Consider the following 20,586-nt stretch of genomic DNA (forward strand, 5'->3'; position numbering starts at 1 on the left):
CCTTTGGAGAGAAGGCAGAGGCACTGCTGTCGCTGCCGCCGCCGCCGCCCAGGGCCTGAGGATTCCGGCAGGGACCCCCGCCGGGGCAGAAGTTTCCAATTATCCTAATTGGCTACTGGAGCGATCTGCCTGTGGTCAGAATCCTCCGCAGCCGCTGCTGAGGGGGGCGGCTGGATCTCCCCCTAATCAGGGGGTGCTCGCACCGGGCATTTTCACCAAGAGAAGAGACTTCAAAGCAACCGCCTTTTGAAAAGTAAGACGCAATAAAACAAAAGCGGCGGCCACTCCCGCTCCCTGCTGTCGACCCCCTGGGCCCAGGGCTCGAGTGCGGATGGAGACTTGGGGGTGGGGGGCAGGCGGGAATCACGGAGGCTGCAGAATGACGCTGCTGACAAAGGCGGTTGGTGGGGACCTCGGCTGCCTTTGTCCTCGTGGACATCTGCTACATGTCGCTTGCTGCCAGTTGGCGACTGCGGCTGACAGCATGCTGGGACAATGCCTGCCCTCCTTCCTGCCTCCACCTACTTTTTCAGCTCCCTGAGGTCCCATATGACCCAGTGAGTGAACAAGGACTCACAGACAGAAGCCTCCTGGGGCACACGAAGCTCTGGGGTGGAGGTGGGGTCAGGTGGGGAAAGGACGGGAGCGAGCAAGGCCAGGGCCACCCTGAAAAGAAACAAAACCTGCCTCCCAGTGCAGCTCGGGTGGGGGGCGGGGCACACCTCTAGGGGATTGCATCCCGTGTCCCCCGCGCCCCCTCCCTGCTCTGCTTGCCTTCTTTCTTATTGCTTGCTCCCGCCAGGGCCACCCCAGTCCCCCTATCTGTCCATCTGGCCCCGCACACCAGGGCCCCAGCTGCCCGCGGGATACCCGCCAGGCCCCACCCCACCCCGGCTGTCAGGCTGTCAGTTTCTGGATGGTTCTATTGTAGTACTGCGTGATGGGGGGCGTCAGAGGGTTCCAGCTGTTGGCGTGCAGTTCGATGACCTCCAAGAGCAGCGAGCGTGTCAGCATTGACTCAGAGGGGCACAGCATCTTGTCCCGGGCGCTGGCCAGGAGCTCGGCCATCATCTCCGGGAGCTGCTCTTCCAGCAGCCGGCCGGTGCTCTGCAGCTGTGGGCAGAGAGAAAGCAGGGGGTGAGGGCTGGATCCCTCTTGAGGTGCACCGCCACCCCCTCTTCTGCCTGGGTTCATTGTGACAGGAACTAGCGGCACTGTCTTGGTGGGGTACTCCTGCCTGGGCGTGGGGACAGAGAGAGGAACTGCAGAGAGGCACTTTTGAGCTCCCTCGGTCAAAGACCCATCTGATGTCCCCTCCTACAGGAAGCCCTCCCCAATGACACCCATGCCCTCCCTTCAGTGACCAGGTGGCAAGGGTTAGTTTTCCCTTGTGAGGGTGTCTTGAGCTTCCTCATGACTGCCTGTATGTGTGCGTGGAACCTGAGAGCGTGAGGAGCGAGCTCTCCTATTTCTCTGCCTTCTCGGTTGTCCCAATCCCACTCCAGGCCCCAGCCCTAACCTCTGCCCACAACACAGGGGAGGAGAACAAAGTCAACAGGGGGGCAGGAGGCCAGGCAGGGGCCCTGCCCTAGGAGAGCCCCAGTGCCCAAGGAGCCTGCTGGTTGGGGTACCCCTGCCATCAGCCCACAGGTCTTGCAAAAGAGTGCCACCTTCAGCCTGTTCCACTCCCCCCTCCTTTTTTTTTTTTTGAGATTTTTATTTATTTGAAAAGGAGATTGAGAGAGAGAGAAGAGAAAGAGAAAGAGAGAAAGACAGAGATTTTATCCCCAAATGGTTACAACAGCCGGGACTAGGTCAGGCTAAAGCAAGGAGCCTGGAACTCCATCTGGGTCTCCCATGTGAGTTCAGGGCCCAAACACTTGGGCCATCCTCTGCTGCTTTCCCAGGAGCTGGATCAGAAATGGAGTAGCTGCGACTAGAGCCAGTGTCCCAATAACGGGATGCCAGCCTCACAGCTCAAGGCCCAAGGTTCTATCTTGTGCACAAGGCTTTCCTTGGCCTCCTTGACACACCCTCTCCTCGTTGGACATGTGCCTGTGTGTGATCTGTCCTTAAGCAGCCCTGGATCTGAGGAGGGCACTTGCCTTCTCTTCTCCCCTATCTCTGCCAGTTCTAAGCCCCATGGAGGGTGCCCAGTTGGATCCCGAATACGGAGTGCCCGTCCTATAGACCTAGAGCTACGCCTGGGCTTCTGGCCCCCAAGCCTCCTGTCATGTGGCATGGGCAGAAGTTGCCCCGACAGGAGTGCTCATGGAAGTGTGGCATGTCCCCATGCTTGACGCCACCTTGCTTCCCCTTCACTCAGCAGGACCTTAGGCTGTGTGCAGGTTCTGGAAGAAGGGCAGCTATGGGTGATGGGAACAGGAGCCAGTGCCTGCCAAGGGTGCTACTTTGGAGTAGATATCACCCACCCATTGGACTTAGTCTGAGGCAACTGACTCCGTGCTTCCAAACCAAAGGGTTCTGCTGGGAGGATGGATGGGAGTTGTTTGGGGCTATTACTGGTATGGCGTGCCTGAGCTACAATCAGGCAATCTTGGGGGCAGGGGACACTGGGCAGGTGGTAGCAGATGGCTGTCACCATCCATGTAATTCTGGTTTAGAGAGGAACATTCTGGAAGCAGGAGTTGATGCTTGCTCCTGAAGCCATCTCCCACACTGTGCTGGGACTTGTGGATGCCCACTGGGCCTGCCACTGGGAGGGTGTAAGGGACATACAAGGTAGGTGAGGTGGGTGGCTGAGCCTCTATGCTTACCTCCATTGAACAGCAAAGAACAGCATCTTCCTTCACATCCTGAGACTGCAAGAGCTGCAGAAGAGAGAGGGGTGGAGGACACAGCTTAGGATTGAGGGCACAGCTGCCGACAAACATGCCCTAGGGCCAGCCAGGGGCAGCGCCCCATGTGAAGAAAACTGCCCTGGGAGCGGCAGTCCTCAGCCTGTTTTGCTTGATTTGGAAGATTTGTTTATTTAATTGAAAGGCAGTTGCAGAGGGGCGGGGGGGTGGTTGGGGAGATCTTCCATCTGCTGATTCACTCCCCCCGAATGGCCTCAACAGCCAGGGCTGGGCCAGACCAAAGCCAGGGATCTAGACCTCCATCCAGGTCTCCCCCATGGGTGTGGTAGGGGCTCAAGCACCCGGGGCATTTCCCGCTGCCATCCCAGGCAGGTTACCAGGGAGCTGGATGGGATGCAGAGTCATTTGGGGCTAAACCAGGTACATAGATATGGGATGCTGGGGTCACAAGTGGTGACTTAACCTGCTATGCCACAGTACCAGCCCCTACGATGGGTTTTAAGCAGCCATAGGATGCCATGGGTGGGTGGGGGAGGACTGAATCTTGGGGAGACCACAGTGGGTCTACAGGTAGGACAAGTCCCTGTCCCCATCACCTACTGCTAACAGATACCAGTGAAAATCTTTAGCGAAACATGATCCCCTTACAGGAATCTGGCTGGCTTAGCAAGAGACGGTGTCCTTGACTGCTCAATCTTATTCACTCTCTGAGATACAATTCACATAACAGACACATCACCATGTAGGACTACATAACTCAGTGCTTTTGAGGAATTCAGAGTATTAATGAAGTCTAGAGCATTTTCAGCCCCCTTTGGGGAAACCTGGCCCTAGCATTCAGTGCCCACTGCTGCCCTGCCCCCTCAACTTTAAATGCATTTGGGGGTCTCTGTATGGTTTTGGCCTTTGCTGTCAGGGCATAGAAGTTAGCCCCTACCATATTCAGTGTTCTGGGGTTGGCTTTCACGTCACATGGGGCCTTGTTGGTCTGTTGGTGCTGTATGTACCCAGGCCTTCTCCCTTTTATGGCTGAAGCGTATTCCTTGGCATGTGTTGACCTACAGTTGGCCTGGCCTGTTGTTCATCAGCTAATGGAAGCCCTGCTCGCTTCCCCTTGTTAGCTCTCACCAGCAACATGGCTGTGACTATTCATGTTCACTTTGATGTTCACATCCGAGGTAACTCAAGAACAGTCACCATGAGTCCCTCCCTTAGCCCCACTTCCTTTTCCTCCAATCCACTTTGCACCAACTGACCAGGGTGGCTGTCCCCCACACCACTATCCCGCCTAGGAAACACTAGACACCGAGGCAACTCTGTCATGTGGCAAATCCACCTGCTGCTGCTGAAGCCCCAAAATATGGGCAATGGCATAGGGACTCAGGTCCCCCAGAGGCAGCTGGTCTGCAAGACACCCTGGCACCTTCACCCTTGTAGAGGGGAGGGAGAGGTGAAGCTGTATCTGCATCCTATGCTATCTGCCTCGTACCCTCAGTGCATCTGGAAATACAGGTGGCATAGTTGTGGACAGGAGCATGATGTCATGACCAGCACTGCAAGTATACACATGTCTTGTCTAGCAGTCGCATTGGTAGGAACTCATCCTGCCTGCCTGTCCACACCTGTGCCTATGACAGGTGCGCTCCATCTGAGCGCGCCTACCATCACTCAGACATCCAACAACAATAAATGATGCGACTGTACTATGGACCACCCCACAATGCACAGCTGCTCTGTCCCTTCCAGTGTTTCTGGAGTCTTCTTACTTCCCCTGACCCAGGGTTGAGGGTCTTTAAAGTCAGCCAGGGGGAGCTTTATTTCAAGCCAGTGCCTGGTGGTCGGGAGCAGTTCTAGGGATGAACTGGGAAGGGTCTTCCTCATCCAGAGGACCTGGAAAGCCCACAAAGGGAAGAAGGTTCTAGAAAAATTTGGTTGGGGCCCCCAGGCCTTGGCTGAGCACCAGTCTCCCAGAAACTTGCATTATCTTGAGTGCAGAACCTCCCACTCCTGTTTACCTTGCCCCAAACCTAAGCACTCAGTGGTCCATTTCTTCCAGGCCACATGCTCCCTGGGGATAGCTGGATTTTAACCAATGAGGGACAAAGCCACTCTTTCATTTGTGTGTGCTCTGGTTAGCACCTTGGCGGAGGTAACTGCTTTATCAAACTCCAAGACAAGTTTCAGAAAATTTGTGGCAACTTGCTAGCCCATGTCTGACGCCGCACTACTGACAGTAGCTGAAAAAGCAGGGGCACTATGACATCCACCAATGGATGAACTGCAATCAACAGGACCACCCTTGAAGTATTGCTTGAATTTAAACAAGGCATGGTCCCAACACAGGTGACCCCCCAGATACCACGCTACAGGAACCCAGTACAAAGGGGCCTAGAAGTTGATTCCACTTGCATGACGTTCCTAAAGTCCACAATTCAGTGAGCTAGAAATGAGCAAAGTGGTTGCCAGGGACTTGGGCAATAGGGACAGGCACATGTTCCGAGGAGGTGTTGAAGGTGATGGTTGCACAGTGGTCCGCAGACTTGAGGCCACAGAAGGGTGTCTTAAGAGTGGATATAATAGTAAATGTGCTGCTACGTTGGTTCTTTGCACAGTAGAAACACGAATGAAACAAAAACAGGACAGTCAGGAATACCCCTTGGGTGGGCAGGACTGTCCCCTAGCCCTGCTGTCACTCTGTGGAGGAAGGCTGCCCACCCTGGGGTTCGAGGGCCTGGGTGGGGAGCAAAGAGAGGATCAGCTTGCTTACTCTCCCTCCCCAACCTCTGGCACAGAAAAGGGAGGTGGGCGGCCTGGGGCAGGCCAGCCTCCCGTGCCCTCCAACAGCAAGATGTGTTTCTTGGATGAGAATCCAAGGCAATTGTACGAGCCCACACAATGTTTGTTCGGAAGCAAAGGCATTCCTGTCCCATTGTCTCTGCTGGAGCCTTGTTGTGGGCACACCCTTTACATCCTCCCTCAGGGAAGAGAAGCCAAGGTGCTTGGGGCCGACTGGACTGGGGGAGGCCCTGCAGGAGCTCGGGAGAGAGGGAGCCTGGTGGGAGCATCCCAGAATTTCCTGGGGGAAGGGCCATGGGGTGCGGGCATGCTGCCCATGGCGTGCCCAGAATGTAACCGGGCAGGTTGCTTGGGATGCCACCTGCAGGGAGGGAGAGGGGTGCTGGTGGAAGGACCTGGGGATCGGGGGTGTGCTGCCTGGCCCTGCACTCAGGCAGGGTTGAGTGCTGGAGACTGTAAAGTCTTGCCTAATCAGGGTAGGGTGAGATGCCCGTTCCTTCCCCAGCTCACCCACAGTGCCTGCCTGGAAGCCTGGGAGAACCAACCTGGCTTTCTTGTGTAGCTACAGTGCAGGCGTAGCTCAGACCCGACCTCTAGGAGTTTTCCTCCTGCACAGGGGGTGGGTTGGGGCAGGCTCAGCAGTCCAGCAACAGGGCAACAGCTGCAAGTTTACAGAGTGTCTGTGAGTTGGCTAGTTTGTCAGAGAGCAGAGTAATCCACCAGATGGCTCTGATTGGCCAGCTGGGGTGATGGCCAGGCCAGGCCAGGCCAGGTCAGGTCAGGGCCTGGACAAGACCTGTGTAAGTCGCAGGCCAAAGCAGAGAGGGGAGGCGGAAGAGTATAGAGTAGGGGCCTTGAGGTAGCACAGGGATGAGCACAAACAAGAGAGAAAGCCGGGTGTGGGAAGGTCAGAGGCAGAGCCAACAGACAGAGCCCTGGTACAGGGCATGGTGTCCAGAATGGTGGTTGTAGGTGGGGCTGCACCTGGTCACCTGCAGCTAGGAAATGTCCCCAGGTACAACCAGGACCCATCCACACTGCTGGCTCCAGGCCTGAGCCTACAGCTAAGTCCAGAGGACAGCATAGGAACTGATGCTCATGGGGATGAACTTGAATCATCCAGAGGGTCAATTATGTCCGGGTCACTGTTCAGGGGAAGCAAGGAAGTTGATAATCTACCCCAGAAAGGCTATTCTCAAAAACGCATGGCCTGCCACTCAGCCTGTTAAGAGTGACCCCGGGCGTGTCACTCACTCAACGCTGCACCTCGGCCTCTTCACTTGAGAATGGGGTAATACCTGCCTTGACTGTCTTGGGGGCCAATTGAGATAATACATGTGAAAGAGCTTTGAAAGTGCTTGGCACAAAAGGCAAGCTGTTATTATTGCCATTACTTTTATGTCTTTAGGAACGTCCATCTGCCCTACAGATCTCAACACACTGGGTGTGCAGCATCCCACTTACCCTCTGTGGAGACTGAGAATGGCCACGGGCATTCTTATCATCACTTAACAGACAGAGAAACCACGGCTCAGCAGGTAAGTGGCTTGCCTAAGGCAGCCAGCCAGCAGGTCTGAGTAGAACGGTAAGGTGTACAAGAGTCCTGGGTCAGCGGTCTGTCCCTGAGACAGTGATTTGAATCTCCCCCAGATGCATGTATCCTTATTTTGCTGGTTGGAGCTCAGAACTCTGAATTCTGGGGACTGATGACAATAATCAATGTAAACCTACTCAAAATTGAAATTTGCCTAATCAATTTTGATATGTGTTGTCCTCCTTACAACAATCTACACACCCATCCACCCATGTATCTACTCATCAATCCACCCACCCACCCACCCACCCACCCATCTACCCATCTATAATACTCATCCATCCACCCTCTATCTATCCATCCACTCATGTGCCACCCCCTTCCCATTTATCCACCACCCACATATCCACCCATCTATCAATCCATCACTCATCCATTCATCCATCCTTCCAGCCATCCATCCACACATATTTTCATCACCCATCCATCTGTCTTTCACAGCATTCATGTAATGAATGTTACATTAATGAATGTAATGAATGTGGGCTATACACTGAAAGTACAGGGATGGCAAGAGGAACATGTGTTTAATGGTGGTGGTGGGGAAATGAGTCTCACCATTTTTACCTGGACTGAAGCATGTGTTGGAATGGTGAAAGGGAGAACATTCCAGGCATGTGATATAAAAAGAATATTCACCAACAAACATGTATCTGGCAGAATATACCATGTTCTTCAGGTGCTTCAAGATGCCTGCAGTACATGGATGGGGAAGGGGATATATGGTGATGGAGATGCCCTGGACTACATGCCAAACAGCTCTAGATGCTGAACTACTAGGTGTGGAGTGTATCATAAGGGACTGGAGAGCACTGAAGAATGATGAATCGGAGGGTGGCAAGGTTAATGCTTGTAACATAGTCTCGGGAATAAACTGGAGCTGACAGAGTGATGCCAGGGCTGGCAATATGCAGGCCAGCGAGGGGGCTGCTGGGTGAGACAATGGTGGCTGAATTGAGGTACCGTGAAGGAAGGAGCATGTGTAGAAGCAGAAGCAAGGGTAAAGAAAAAGGGCACTGGAGAAGGTAGGCAGCCCCAGGCTTGATGCCTGGTCAGCTGGAGCAAAGGGGATGCCATCGGTGATATTGTGCAGGAGGGGGAGTGGCTTTCTGGTTGAGCAAATGCATTCAGCCTTGGAATACTGAGCACATGCTCTTTTGGGAAGACAGCAAGCATGGGAGAACGTCTACGCGTGGTCATCAGTGGTCAGTGCTGGCACAGGTGTGATGATGTGGGGTGGAGAACATGTGCAGCGAGGCAGGGAGAAGGCAAGGGCTCCTGTTGGGACAGAATTGTATCTGAAGGAGAAGAGAGAGGAGAAAGAGGAACTGTTGGAGAAGGAGGAAGAGGAAGGCGAGAGAGCTAAGCGGATTGGGAGGAAGTGGCGTCATGGAAGACGAGTTACAAGAAGCACGAGGTCAGCAGGGTCAAGTGCTCAGAGAGGCCAAAGGAGACAAACAAGACCAGGGCCCTTGATTGGGTGACTAGAGAAGGAAGGGTAACCTGTGCTGTGGTGACTTTGGGCATGGTAGAGCAGGTGGAAGCCGGGTGGGGTGGGGGGAGGAGGGAGATGGGGAGTAGGAGGGAAGCCAGGCAGGCAGGCAGAGACACCCTTTCCTTGGTTCTCTCTCTGTCACACACACTCCTTCCTTTTGCTCTTGTTTCTTTCTGGAACATACCTATGGAAGAGAAGGACAGGATGCCAAGATAAAGACTGGCATGGGCTTGGGGCAGGTGGGGGTAGAGGTGGAGGAGACAGCTGTTGGAGAGCTTGGAGCCCTGGGGAGAGCCAGAGGGGAGGAGGGGAGAGGGCCTGGTACTCCATCATCCCCAGAGAAGGGACTGGTTGGCTGGCCGTGGACACAGGTCCCTGTGTCAATGGACACACATACTGCCTAACCTGGTGGTGGAGTCACAGGGCTCTTCAAGTTGAATTCTTTGTCATCACCAAGAGTGCCTGCCTGCACCTGAGACATCCTCAGAAATGAGAACTCCTCCCATCCCCCCCACCCCAGTGTCACCTTCCCACTTGTCTAACACGGAGCCTTTTGGGGCAGGTGGTCAAGCAAATCCACCTCCTGACCTGGACTTCAGTCCCAGCTTGGGCTCCGTGGCCTGGCTGCCAGCCCTCCCAACCAGGCGGACAAGCACCTTAAGTGCGCACCAGGCACCCCAGAGGGAATAATTAGCCTCTTTCTTGCTGAGCTTGCAAACTGTCCCATACAAAGTGGCACAGTAAATGTCACATGGGGGAATGCTTCATCCCACAGCTGGCCCCAAGGGCTGGAAACGTAATCTGGGGCTCAGGGCAGACACTGAATCGGGCAGACACTGAATCCGGCAGACACTGTAGCCAGAGGGCAGGGGTCACAGCCTCGGGGGCTCTGCCAGGGGGCCAAGCAGGCTGGTGGCCTGGAACACAGGGGAGGAAGTTCTTTTTCTTGGGTTCATTTTTTAAACTTACTCCTTTTCATTTTATTGGGAAAGCAAACAGGCAGACAGACAGAAAGAGCTTCCATCTGCTAGTTCACTCCCAGGCTGGAGCCAGGAGGCCAGAAATCCATCCAGGTCTCGTATGTGGCTGGCAGCCCCCCAAGTACTTGAATTACCACCTGCTCCCTGCCAGGGTGTGCATCAGCAGGCAGCTGGATGTGGAGCAGGGAATCAGACTAGCTACTACGATCCGGGTTGTGGGTGTCCCTGGCAGTGACTTAGCTGGCGTCCTACACGGCCACCTGGGAGGGCAGTCCTGCTCCTGGTTCCTGCAGTCACAAGCCCCTGGAGACCTCAAGGTCAAGTCTGAAACATGAGGGAAGTGAGCCGTGTTTGCAGTCACCACCTTGTGGCAAACAGACACTCTCAGACTGCGGTAGCTCTGTGGACGTCACAGCTGCAGAAACTGGGCAGAGAGATGCAAGACTTGTGGAGCAGACAGGCGGCGGGTGGGGAGATGGAATCTGACCTCAGTCAGCTCTGATCTGGCTTCAGAGTAAAGGCTTAACCACTACCCTGAAGGGAGTTTCAGTATCTGGGCTGATGGGGAGGAGCCACTAAGGCTAGGGTGACCGCACATCCCAGTTTGCAGGGGACAGTCCCGGCTTCCACCTGTCATTCCTAAGTAACTGGATGCAGAACCCGTTGGGCTCTGCACACTTTCCTGATTTGGATGGCTGCCTGACAGGCCTTCTAGCCCATTCTACCTGCCCTCCTATGCCTCAGGGTCTCCTAGTATTGCCAGGGTAAGTTGTTGCCGCCTGCCTTTGAGGCCTCAGCAGGTGGAGAAGAAGGCTCTTCAGGCTACTGCCAGGTGCCCTTGCTGCTGAGCCTGGTTATCCCTGTAGGTGGCAAGGGCACCTGTGCCCAGGGCTTCCTAGAAGCCAGCCAGCAGTGCTCTTTGCTCCCTGGAGGTAGGGTGGCAGGGTAGCAGAAGAGACATGACTAGGAGGGACTTGGGACCACTGCTGTCTGCTGGGCCGTGGCGCCTGAGAGAGTGGTGGAAAGCAGGTGGCAAAGCAGTCACTCACTGAGCTTCTGGTCACACAGCCCAGAGCACATCCTGAGCCAGTGTGACCCTCATGCCTTCCTCTGAAGGAATTATTGCATTTTGCATCCCACTTGACAGAAAGCAACTCCCTGAGCAGGGAAATTTGGGCTGGCTGGGGACTAGGCCTGGTGCTCTGGGTGGGTGCGCAGGCTTCTCTTTGGTTTGACTGGGAGCTTGTAGCTCTCTGTAGCCTGGGGCCCTGGGCCAGGACATGAAGGACAGGGCAGGGCAGAAGAGGGGAGGGTGCCAGGCTACCATGTCCTCCCAGCTGGGCCTACCCACAAGCCCTGACCTCGACCCCTGCTTCCCCCCACCCCCACCAACCCGCCTTGACCTCACTGGCTTTGGGGGCAGGGTACGATAAGTGTCTTGGTGGAGGGAGCTAGCTGCCTGCAAAGGCATTTTCCGCTGTCTAAAGTAAACAATCAAACAGGAAATTAATCGAGAAATCCACATCAGCGGAAGGTTCAGGTTGTGATTTTCACAGCCCAGAGCCAGGAAATTCAAAGTTATAGTTCCCATAGCAACTGGCCCGGAGACTCCACGACCGCTGGACTGGAACGGGGAGCTCTGGGGGTCAGCGAGGCTGGCCCTTGCCTCCAGTGTGCCCACTTGCCGCAGGGCATGAAGCTGGCAAAGCCACAGCTCTCTGGTCGGCCTGCAGTGTCCACAGCAGTGAGTCTGGTGGCGGCTGGCTGCCAGGCTCACCCCACGGCCCACATTCCCAAGGTTATTCCCACGTTCCTGTGTTCTGCCCACTTGGCAGGTCTGGGAAGACCCCACATGAGAAGTTTCCTGCTGCTTGCTGTATATTCACATTCCTAACCCCTCCTTTTATGCTGTCTACATCCCGACTGCCCCTGATTCTGGACTGGTCTGTAACCCGTGCTCTGCTTGTCTGTTCTAGGAGTGAATGCCAGGTCCGGGTGCAAGGACATCCAAGGCAGCCAGTTCCAATTCTTGGGCCTGCTTTTCTCCCTACCCCCAGCCCTGTGCACTGTTGCAACCTAGGCTCAGGCTATTAGCCTCTTGGCTCCCTGGTGGTTCTCCTGACTGCTGATCAGTCGGGGTTATTAAAACCAGCACTGGGTGGGGTTGTCTTTTGTGTATGGGGCGGTCAGGAGTCCCCGCCTAGCAGGAAAGGAGATAAGGGCGCTGGAGGAGGAAGCTGTCTGGAAGCCTTCCCTGCGTGCGTTGCCCTGCCCTGCCCTCTTGCCTGAGATGGCTGGCTTCTCAGCTGGGCCGGGACCCTGGATAACATAACACCCTGTAGGAGCAGGCGCTTCCTGGGCACCGGGCCTGTAGCACAGGGTGCTCGGCCTGCCCGCCAGCCTGGCCCCGGAGCCAGCATCTTGAAGTGAGCAGAGCGGTGGCAATTGAGAAGTGGCGCCTGCCGCTCAGAGACAGAGCGTCTCCTGGATTTCCTAACAGGCCGGCCGCATGCCAGGGGAGGCCCGGCTCTGCTTGCGAAACAGGCCCTTCCTCCTTGACATGAGCTGCCCTATGGGGGAGGCCCAGCCACTGGAGCCTGCCCAAGTGCCTGGGGACACAGCTCCAGGCCTCCCTTCTCACACCTGCTGCCTCTCTGTTCTGTCTATGGTGTGGCAGCTCAGGGGCCATGGGATACCTCCTGGGGGCAAGGCGGTTCTTTGTACAGAGCCAGACAGAAAGACTGCCTTAGCAGAAAGGAACACGACAAAGAGGTCACCATGGACAGGCTGAGAAGCAACCCGAAGTGGGACCTCCCCTCCCCACCCCAACCTGGATCTGTTACAGGGAACAGGCCTCCCTGTGCTCCCTGCCCCTACCCAGGGTCTGCTTCCTGCCTGTTTGTGGAGTGGGTGCAAGATGGCCTGCTGTGCCAAGCCTTTTCTCTGGCCCCAGGCCAGAATTTCTCAAAAGGTTCTTTACAGTGTATACTCGTGTTCACCAGCTGTTCCTCCTGACTGCAGGTGCTTGTTCAGGTCTCAGGCCTGACAGGGAGGGAGGAAGAGACCAGGAGGAACAGGGGCAGGGTTTGGAACCACATGGCAGAATCTGGGTTGGAGGTCTGATCCCTCCCTCCGCCCCACCACTAGGTGAGGGATAGCTCCAGAGAGATAACCCAGGGCCAACTGGACAGGGACAGCTGGGCTAGGGACAAGGAAGCTCTGTTACCGCCTGGAGAATTAGATGGCTCAGAGCAACAGGCATGGACAGAGGCAGGACAGGCCTGGGCTGAGCAAAGGGCCTGGGGCTGCTGTGAATGGTGGGAGGGTTTCATGGAGCTCTGTTTGCCAAGGCTAAGATGCACAGAGATCAGAATGTCGGGAAGCTTGGTTGGCTTCAGAATAAGGCAAGTTTTCATCGTGGGGTGGCTACTTTTCTGCACTGAGACAGTCCTTTTGGATGAATGAGCATGTTCAACCAACCTTAGTGAGCACAGGGGTAAACACGAAAAATCTTTTGAGAAATTCTTCCCCCGACACACAGGCTCAGGGCATGCTGGTCCTTCAATAGTATCTGAGGGATGGTGACCCCTGGGTCCCTCCCTGTGATGTGGGGGAGCTGCCTCAGGCTTCTGTAGGGATGAAAGATCATGCAGGTGCTGCAAGAGGTTCACGGAAGATGGAACTAAAAGATACATTTATTTTAATGCATGGATTTAAAAAACTCAGGCATTTGTTTTCCCTAACTCACATTTCCCTCAAACTTCTTTAAGTTCCCTGAGCTAGCACCAGGCTAATGGTCAGGCCAACATCTCCCAGCGGGCGGAATGTGGCAGCTTGCAGAGGGTACAGGGATGCAGTGAAGGCCAGAGGGACCATTCTCAGCTGTATCGGGGAGGAGACATCTGGGGCAAGAGCAGGGTGAGGGGAAGGTGGGCAGGAAGGACACTCCAGGTAGTGGGCAGGGAGAACGGGGGGGGGGTGGATGTTACGAGTTAATGATGTCCGGAGAGGAGAGTAGGGAGGGGCCCCACCCCATTGAAGGAGATGATGGCCTGGCCACATTGTGGGGATATGTCTGCAGGAGCTGCCCACAACCCCGACAGACTGGATTAGCAGCTTCCCTGGCTCCCCCCACTCCCCACCCAGATACCAGGAATGACAACCAGAAGTGTCTCCAGACACCAGACACCCCCAGATGAGAACCACACATCTGGACCAAGGGTCACGAACTCACAGCCCACAGTCCATCCGGTAAATCCTGTCTATGCTCTGCCCTAGCCAGAGAGAAGATTTGCACGGAGAGAAGATATGACTGCTTATGTAGGTCTATACTATTTTAATAATATGGGGAAAATCAGTTGGGGGTGTGAGGATTTGGGGAGGAGGTAGGAAAATCGCAGACCATATGGAATTGTATCACAAAATTAAAAGAAAAAAAGAAGCAGTTGAGAAAGTTTCCAAGAGCAATCTCTGGTGACAGGTGAAAGTAGTATGGAGTTCCAGCTTCAGTGTCTGAAGAATTCTGCTGTTGGAACGTGGGGACTGTTGCACGTTTACGTTGTTAGTACCTATAGAGGGTTGTGAGCTAACACAGTATTGAGCTTGAGGTCTGAGCAGGTCTCCTGATAGGAAAATACAGATTGAGTCTTGCTTATCCAAAATGTCTGGGACTAGAAGAGCTTTGGATTTTCTGGAATTTGGGGGATATTTACATGTACCTGCCGCACTCTCCTGGGGCTGGGACCAATGCTACACATTTACGTATGCCTCACACATATGTAGCTAGAAGGTAGTTTTATTATTTTTCAATTATTGGTTTCCATTTACTGGAGAGGGATAGAGACAGACAGCTCTCATCTGCTGGTTTGTTCTCCAAAACATGCATGGTTGTTAGAGGCTGGGCTGGGACTGGGGCTGGAGTTGGGCATTTACTCCAGATTTCCCATGTGGGAGCCCATTGACTTGGGCCAACACCACTGCCTCCCAGGTACTCCAATGTGATATGTGAGGATGATAGTTGCTGGGCTACATGCTGGCTCCCCTGAAGGTAATATTATACAATTATTTTTGAACAATTTTGTACAGGACACCAAGATTCATGGTGTGGAATTGCCCACTTGTGGTGGTGTCACAGCGTTTCAGGTTTTGGGGCTATGTGGATTTCAGAGTTGGAGAGTCTTGCTGGAGACCATGTGGGAAGCTAATGTCAGCCCAGGGAGCACCTGTAAGTGTCCTCTGGGAGAGCCTGGTTATAAAAGACATGAGGGAAATGGGGGATTAAGGGGTGATCTCTCTTTCCAGGCGAGCCTGCAGAACCAACCATAGCATGGGCATATGTATGCGCCTGTGCTTGTATAAATGGTCATGAGAAGACCTCCCATAGCCAGGGATCCTTGGCAAGGATAGAGGCAAGGGGCAGGCCACCTTGGGATTGGGACAATGGCAAGGCCCCTACCCTGGTGAGTGGGAGCCCCAAAATAGGACAGGATGAAGGCAAGTGTACTGTCATTGTGAAGTGTCCAAGACAGCCTGTGGGCTGGGAAGATAATTAAAGCCAGGGCAGGTTATATAAGCAGACTTAGATAGCAGCTTGGGTTCAGAAGAAAGATGCTTAAATCTGGTCCAAGGATTATTTTAAAAATCTTACTCTATTATTTGTGTTTCTATATAAATGACTCTTTCTTCAAGCTATGTGCTCACTTCACTGCAAAATTATATAGAAAAATGCCCAAAGGGGTGATTCTACATCGTATTTCTACTTTTCTCAGTTGAACATTTTAGAGGAGACTTTTTTTTAACTGAGCTTCAAGACACATAGTAAAAATATTCAAATTCTAAATATTCAGATAAATTTTCACAAAGGAAATGCCACTCAGCAATGCCCTGTTGAAGAACCCAAAACCCCCAGGTTCCTTGTAGGTCCCTTCCCTTTGCTAACAGTTTCTAGAGTCACCCTCCGCCCCCTTGCTAATTCCAGGCAGTTCTGCCCATCTGAAGACTCTCAGGGTTGAGGGTGGGCCTTGGGACTGGCAGTAGGCAGCCAGGTGTGATGCCCATATCTGAGGTCCAAGTCCTGCCTTCTCTCCTGATTCCAACTCTGGAAGGCACAAGGTGATGATGGCTCAAGTCACTGGGTCCCTGGCACCACATGGAAGACCTGGATGCAGTGCTTGGCTTCTGGGCATTTGGGGAATGAATCAGTGGATAGGAGGTCTTGTCTGTCTCTCTCTCTAATAAAATAAACAATAACAATTATAATAATAAACCTCCCCATGTTGAAATTGGAAGCAAAAACTGCAGTGCTGTCCACAGAGTCCTAATCTCACCTGGGAGCGACTTTGTGGACCCCACCTGTTCTCTGGTTGCTCTGCTCGGTCTTTCAGGGCAGGGAGGCTAGCACAGTCTGCCTGGTGTCAACCACACCAAGTTCAGATCTGAATGACAGCATGGCAGTGTCTCCCATGTGCTCAAGGCCATATGTCAGGGGTGGGAGTGGAGCTAGGACCCCACTCCCACCAGGTCTGGCAGTGGTCCCAAAAGCCAGTGTTTTCTTACTTGCTGAGTTTATAGAGGGGCTCCAAAAAGGTAAGGCAAGGTGCCAGTATCGTGGCACCTCAGGGCAAGTCCCTTCCTTCAGTGCCAGCATCCCATATGAGTGCTGGTTCGAGTCCCGGTTGCTCTACTCTCATGCTCCCTGCTAATGCTCTTAGGAAAGCAGAGAAGAATGGCCCAAGGCCATTGGCCCCTGCACTCATGTGGGAGATTTGGATAGAGAGCCAGGCTGCTGACTTTGGCTGAGCTTGGCCTCAGCAGTCATTTGGGGAATAAACCAGTAGATAGAACCCCTTCTCTTTCCTCTTTAACTCTGCCTTCCAATTAATCTTGAAAAAAAAAAAGTTCATGGAACATTGAATCACAAGATGTTTGTTTAGGTGCAAAATACTTTGTATAGTGTTTTTGTCATTCACTTTTTAAAATATATTTTTATTTTGAATTTTGAATTACGTGATACAATTTTGTATAGGCTGGGATCCCCCCCAAACTCCCACCGCCCGTCGGATTTTTCCCATTTTGTTACGATAGTATAGTCCTTCATAAGGAATCATAATTCTATCAATCTCTTATTTGAGTGTACCCCAACATTGTTGGTACAGACAATGTCAGACAGTCCAGCATCCCGTTTTGTCATTCACTTTTCCCATGAACTTTTTGAAGGCTCCTTTGTATGACTTTTGACTTCCTTTGCAGCAGACAATCCTTTGAGAATCTGAGAAACACACACTGACCCCTCTCCCAGAAATGTTCACACCCCCAAGTCTCACAAGTGCCAGCAAGACAACCTCAGTGGTTTCATGACCCCCACTCTGGGTCCCTGGGCTTTTGTCCTCCAACCAAACTTGTCAGTGGCAACATCCAGGCGTAGAGCCTGGGGGTTCATGAGCCTTTCCCAATGGTCCAGCCAGAGGTCGAGTAGCCCTGTGGTTAAGGTAGATGCTCATGTTGGTCACAAAAGGTTCCCTCCATGTGCTTTTCGCCATGTGACTGACCTGGGACACCTTTGTTCTCAGATCCTCGTGGCCATTCTGCTGACGAAGGAGTCTTTCCCATGGTACTAATGGAATCTGAGGCTTGACGAGGTGCAGGCACTCGCCTGAGGTCCCAACCAGCACCTGGAAGTGTGGGATTTGAAACCCTCTGTCTGACCCCTCCTCCTGTCAGTTGCACGGAGGTGCCCTCCAGCCTTGTTCTCCCTTTTGCTCTGCACATGCTGACAGGGAGCTCCAGGGAAGGCTCAGCAGGGCGGTCAGGAGGGAGGGTGGCCGACAGCAGGAGATGCCTCAGCACATGCTGTCTCCTCTCACGGGAAATGACTCACAGAGCCCTGACACTTTGAGATGCTGGGGACACATGCACACTTCCTGTGCCCATGCGAGTGCCTCAGGCAGTGTGAGAGCTGGCGGGACAGACCCCTGAGGGTGGTTACAGATAGCATACCACCTTGCCCTGTGTCCTGTGCCAAAGGAGTGTTGCCTGGGCTTCATACAGCAGAGCTATGGCACCTCTGAACCCCAGTTTTGTCATTTGTAAAATGGGGTGGAGGTCATACTCCATTAGTGGTACTGTGTGGTCCCTCAGCACCCCCACCCCTGTGGGCACCTGTAACTTCTTCCTTATTCTCATACTGGAATCTGCATCAGGAATCATTGAGGGTAATTGCCTGCATTGGGAACCACCAATCTAGATCAGGGGTCAGGAAGCTACCGGGCACCAACCAAACCCTGCCACAGCCAGTTTATTTATTTATTTTTTTAAGCCCAAGGAACTAAGAATAGACTTTTACATTTTTAAGTAGTTGGCAAAAAAAAAAAAAAGATCCAAAGAATAATTAGCAGTACACAAATGCTATGAAATTCAAATTCAGTGTCCATAAATACGGTTTCCTTGGAACACGTTTACATGCCGTCTTGGGCTGCTTTTGCGCTGTGCCTGCAGCATGCGGCTGCGCGGGCAGAAACTGTGCTCACAGCCTCACTCAGCTACTGTATGCCCTTGAAATCTAGGGCTGTGGTTCAGCTCCAAGTTTGCTGCTTGGCCTGCAAAGCTGAATGTATTTATTGTTTGGCTCTTCATAGCAGATGCTTGCTGACCTTGACAGATGGGGAAAGGAAGAGAAAGAGGGGTTCTTACAAGAGCTGAGAACCAGGGGTTGGTGCTGTGGTATAGCAAGCTCAGTCTCTGCCTGCAGTGCCAGCATTCTATATGAGTGCTGGCTCCAGTCTTGGATGCTCCACTTCTGATCCATTTCCCTGTGTATGACCTGGGAAAGCAGTGGAGCTTTCAAGTTCTTGAGCCCCTGTACCTGCATGAAGACCCGGATGAAGCTCCTGGCTTTGAACTAGCACAGTTCTGGCCACTGTGGCCATTTAGGGAGTGAACCAGCAGATAGAAGCTCTCTAACTCTTTAGTGCCCGCAACAGCCCTAGCTGGGCCAAGACAAAGCCTGGAGCCCAGCACTCCTCTGACTCTCACATGTGGGTGGCAGGGGTCCAGCTATTTGAACCAACATCTCCAGGCAGCTAGACTGGAGAAGAGCAACTGGGACTTGAACCCAGGCATTCTGGGATGGGATATGGATGTCCCAAGTGGTACCCAAACTGGAAAATCCCTCTAGAGGGTAGGTTTCAGGGCTTCCTGCAAGCTGGAGTGCGTGGGGTTGTGTCCTGAGGAGGGAGTGTCCCAGCAGCCCCCCCCCCCACCTCCCAACATCTGAGTACCTGCTTTTCTTCTGGGATACACATCTTTTTTCTTTTTCTCTTGCTACCTCTCCTTGCAAGATGTGAACATCTCAGTGGGGTTACAGCCTGCCCGTATCCTCATCCTACCTAAGAAAAGGGGAAGTTATCTGATGGCACTGGGTAGGCCTCAGAAAGACTACAGGAGGCTGAAAATAGTGGCGAAGGTGGGGTTTTTTGGAAAGAGGAAGTAAAGATTTGAACCCCCTTATTGCCATCAACCAGAAGCCACATGGGCTGGCAGCCCCCTGCGGCCACCCAGGCTCTTTAGGTCCCGCAAGACCTCCTGTCTGCCGCATCCACCAAGCAAGTCTCTACTGCGGCCTTGGGATTCCAGGTATTTTCCCAGCCAGCCCCACCTCAACTAATTGCTTTCCAGACCCAGCCAGGCCCAGCCACCTCGGTGTGGTGTCGCCAGCAGCAGCTTCTGAGTCTTCCCATGGCCCGCGTCCAAGCCTGGGGGTGGCATCTCCACTCCCTGAGTCCAAACCACATCCTCCTTGGCCCTCCCCACCACTCAAACCTGCCTCTGCCTCACTTAACATTTTCCCCACCAGGTAGGCCTCTGTCCATCCTGTCCCTAGAGCAAAGTGGCACACGCATTTGGGTCACTGCCACCCCCAGGCGGGTCCCAACCCGGCTTTCTATCAGGGAAGACAATTAGCCAGAAGTGGAGTGGGACTCACAGTTCAATTCCCAGAGCTAATTGTCTTAAGCAGGGCTTCGGCCTTAATGACAGGATAATTAGTTACCGAACGTGTGTTTGCATCTCCACAAATGTGTCTGTAGTTTCCTGTGTCTGGCTTTGAACCCTGCGAAACCCGACTCAGCAAAGCTTTCTGTGTCTCAAGACCTCCTGAGTGAGGAGGGAAGGGCTTTGTGACAGAGGTGCTGGGCAGGGCAAGGAAGGGGCAAGCTGATGGTGACACCTGCTGCTGGCTGCCCAAAGGGAGGGAGAAGCTGAATCAAGCTGTACTTTTAGGCTTAGGGGGACCCTGAAGTGTTCCACAAGCTGGCAGTTCACCTCCAGCACTGTCCAGGATGGCAGCCACGGCCACTAGCCACCGTGACTGCACTTGAATGCTCTCCCCATCACCCCTGCTGCTCATGACAGTCTCCATGCACATCCTCCTCCCCACCCACACCGCCCCCCCAGTCTCCATGGGAGACCCCTTACGCATGGGCGGGGCACACAGCAGGTGCTCACTCAGGGGTGGGGGGGATGGGAGTGGGACTCCAATGAGAAAGGACAGCCTAACCAGAGCCAGACGTGAGGCCAGAATGTGGGTAGCTCCATGCACAGGGATCCTGTTCTTCACACACTCACTTAACGCTGCGGGAACAACTGCTTGATCTGAGTTTTACTGGGGTGGGGTAGGGAGAGAGGCATTTCTCTTTACTCTCCTGTTCTGAGGTCATCTCCAGTGACCCATTCTGGCCAGCCCCACCCTGATGGCTCCCCGGACCTCTTCTTCAAGTATCCTGGATTTATCTCTTCTAGGAAATCTACACGAATGCCGGAAGCGCCGGCTGTTGTCTGCTGCTTGGCTCGGTCTAGACGCTCTTCCCTTGAATCACCCGGCAAGTATTTATTGAGCGCTTACTGTGT

At 53.6% G+C, this 20,586-nt stretch overlaps 1 protein-coding gene across 3 annotated transcripts in view; it reads right to left on the reverse strand.

Annotated features, from left to right (window-relative positions):
- Window positions 1-393: 393 nt before the first annotated feature.
- CTIF (cap binding complex dependent translation initiation factor) overlaps window positions 394-20,586 on the reverse strand; it is a 229,368-nt gene continuing 209,175 nt past the window's right edge. For 2 of the 3 annotated variants that reach the window (XM_058676823.1, XM_058676825.1), the window contains exons 11-12: window positions 2,778-2,831; window positions 394-1,113 (exon numbers count right to left, since the gene is read on the reverse strand). In XM_058676823.1, coding sequence (XP_058532806.1) covers window positions 898-1,113; window positions 2,778-2,831 — 270 coding nt within the window. In that variant the 3' untranslated portion in view covers window positions 394-897. Of the gene's footprint in view, window positions 1,114-2,777; window positions 2,832-18,099; window positions 18,333-20,586 lie in introns of those variants that run through there. The other variant, XM_058676826.1, reaches the window with a different exon arrangement.

This window comes from Ochotona princeps, chromosome 18, assembly GCF_030435755.1.
Source record: "Ochotona princeps isolate mOchPri1 chromosome 18, mOchPri1.hap1, whole genome shotgun sequence".
Classification (NCBI taxonomy): Eukaryota; Metazoa; Chordata; class Mammalia; order Lagomorpha; family Ochotonidae; genus Ochotona; species Ochotona princeps.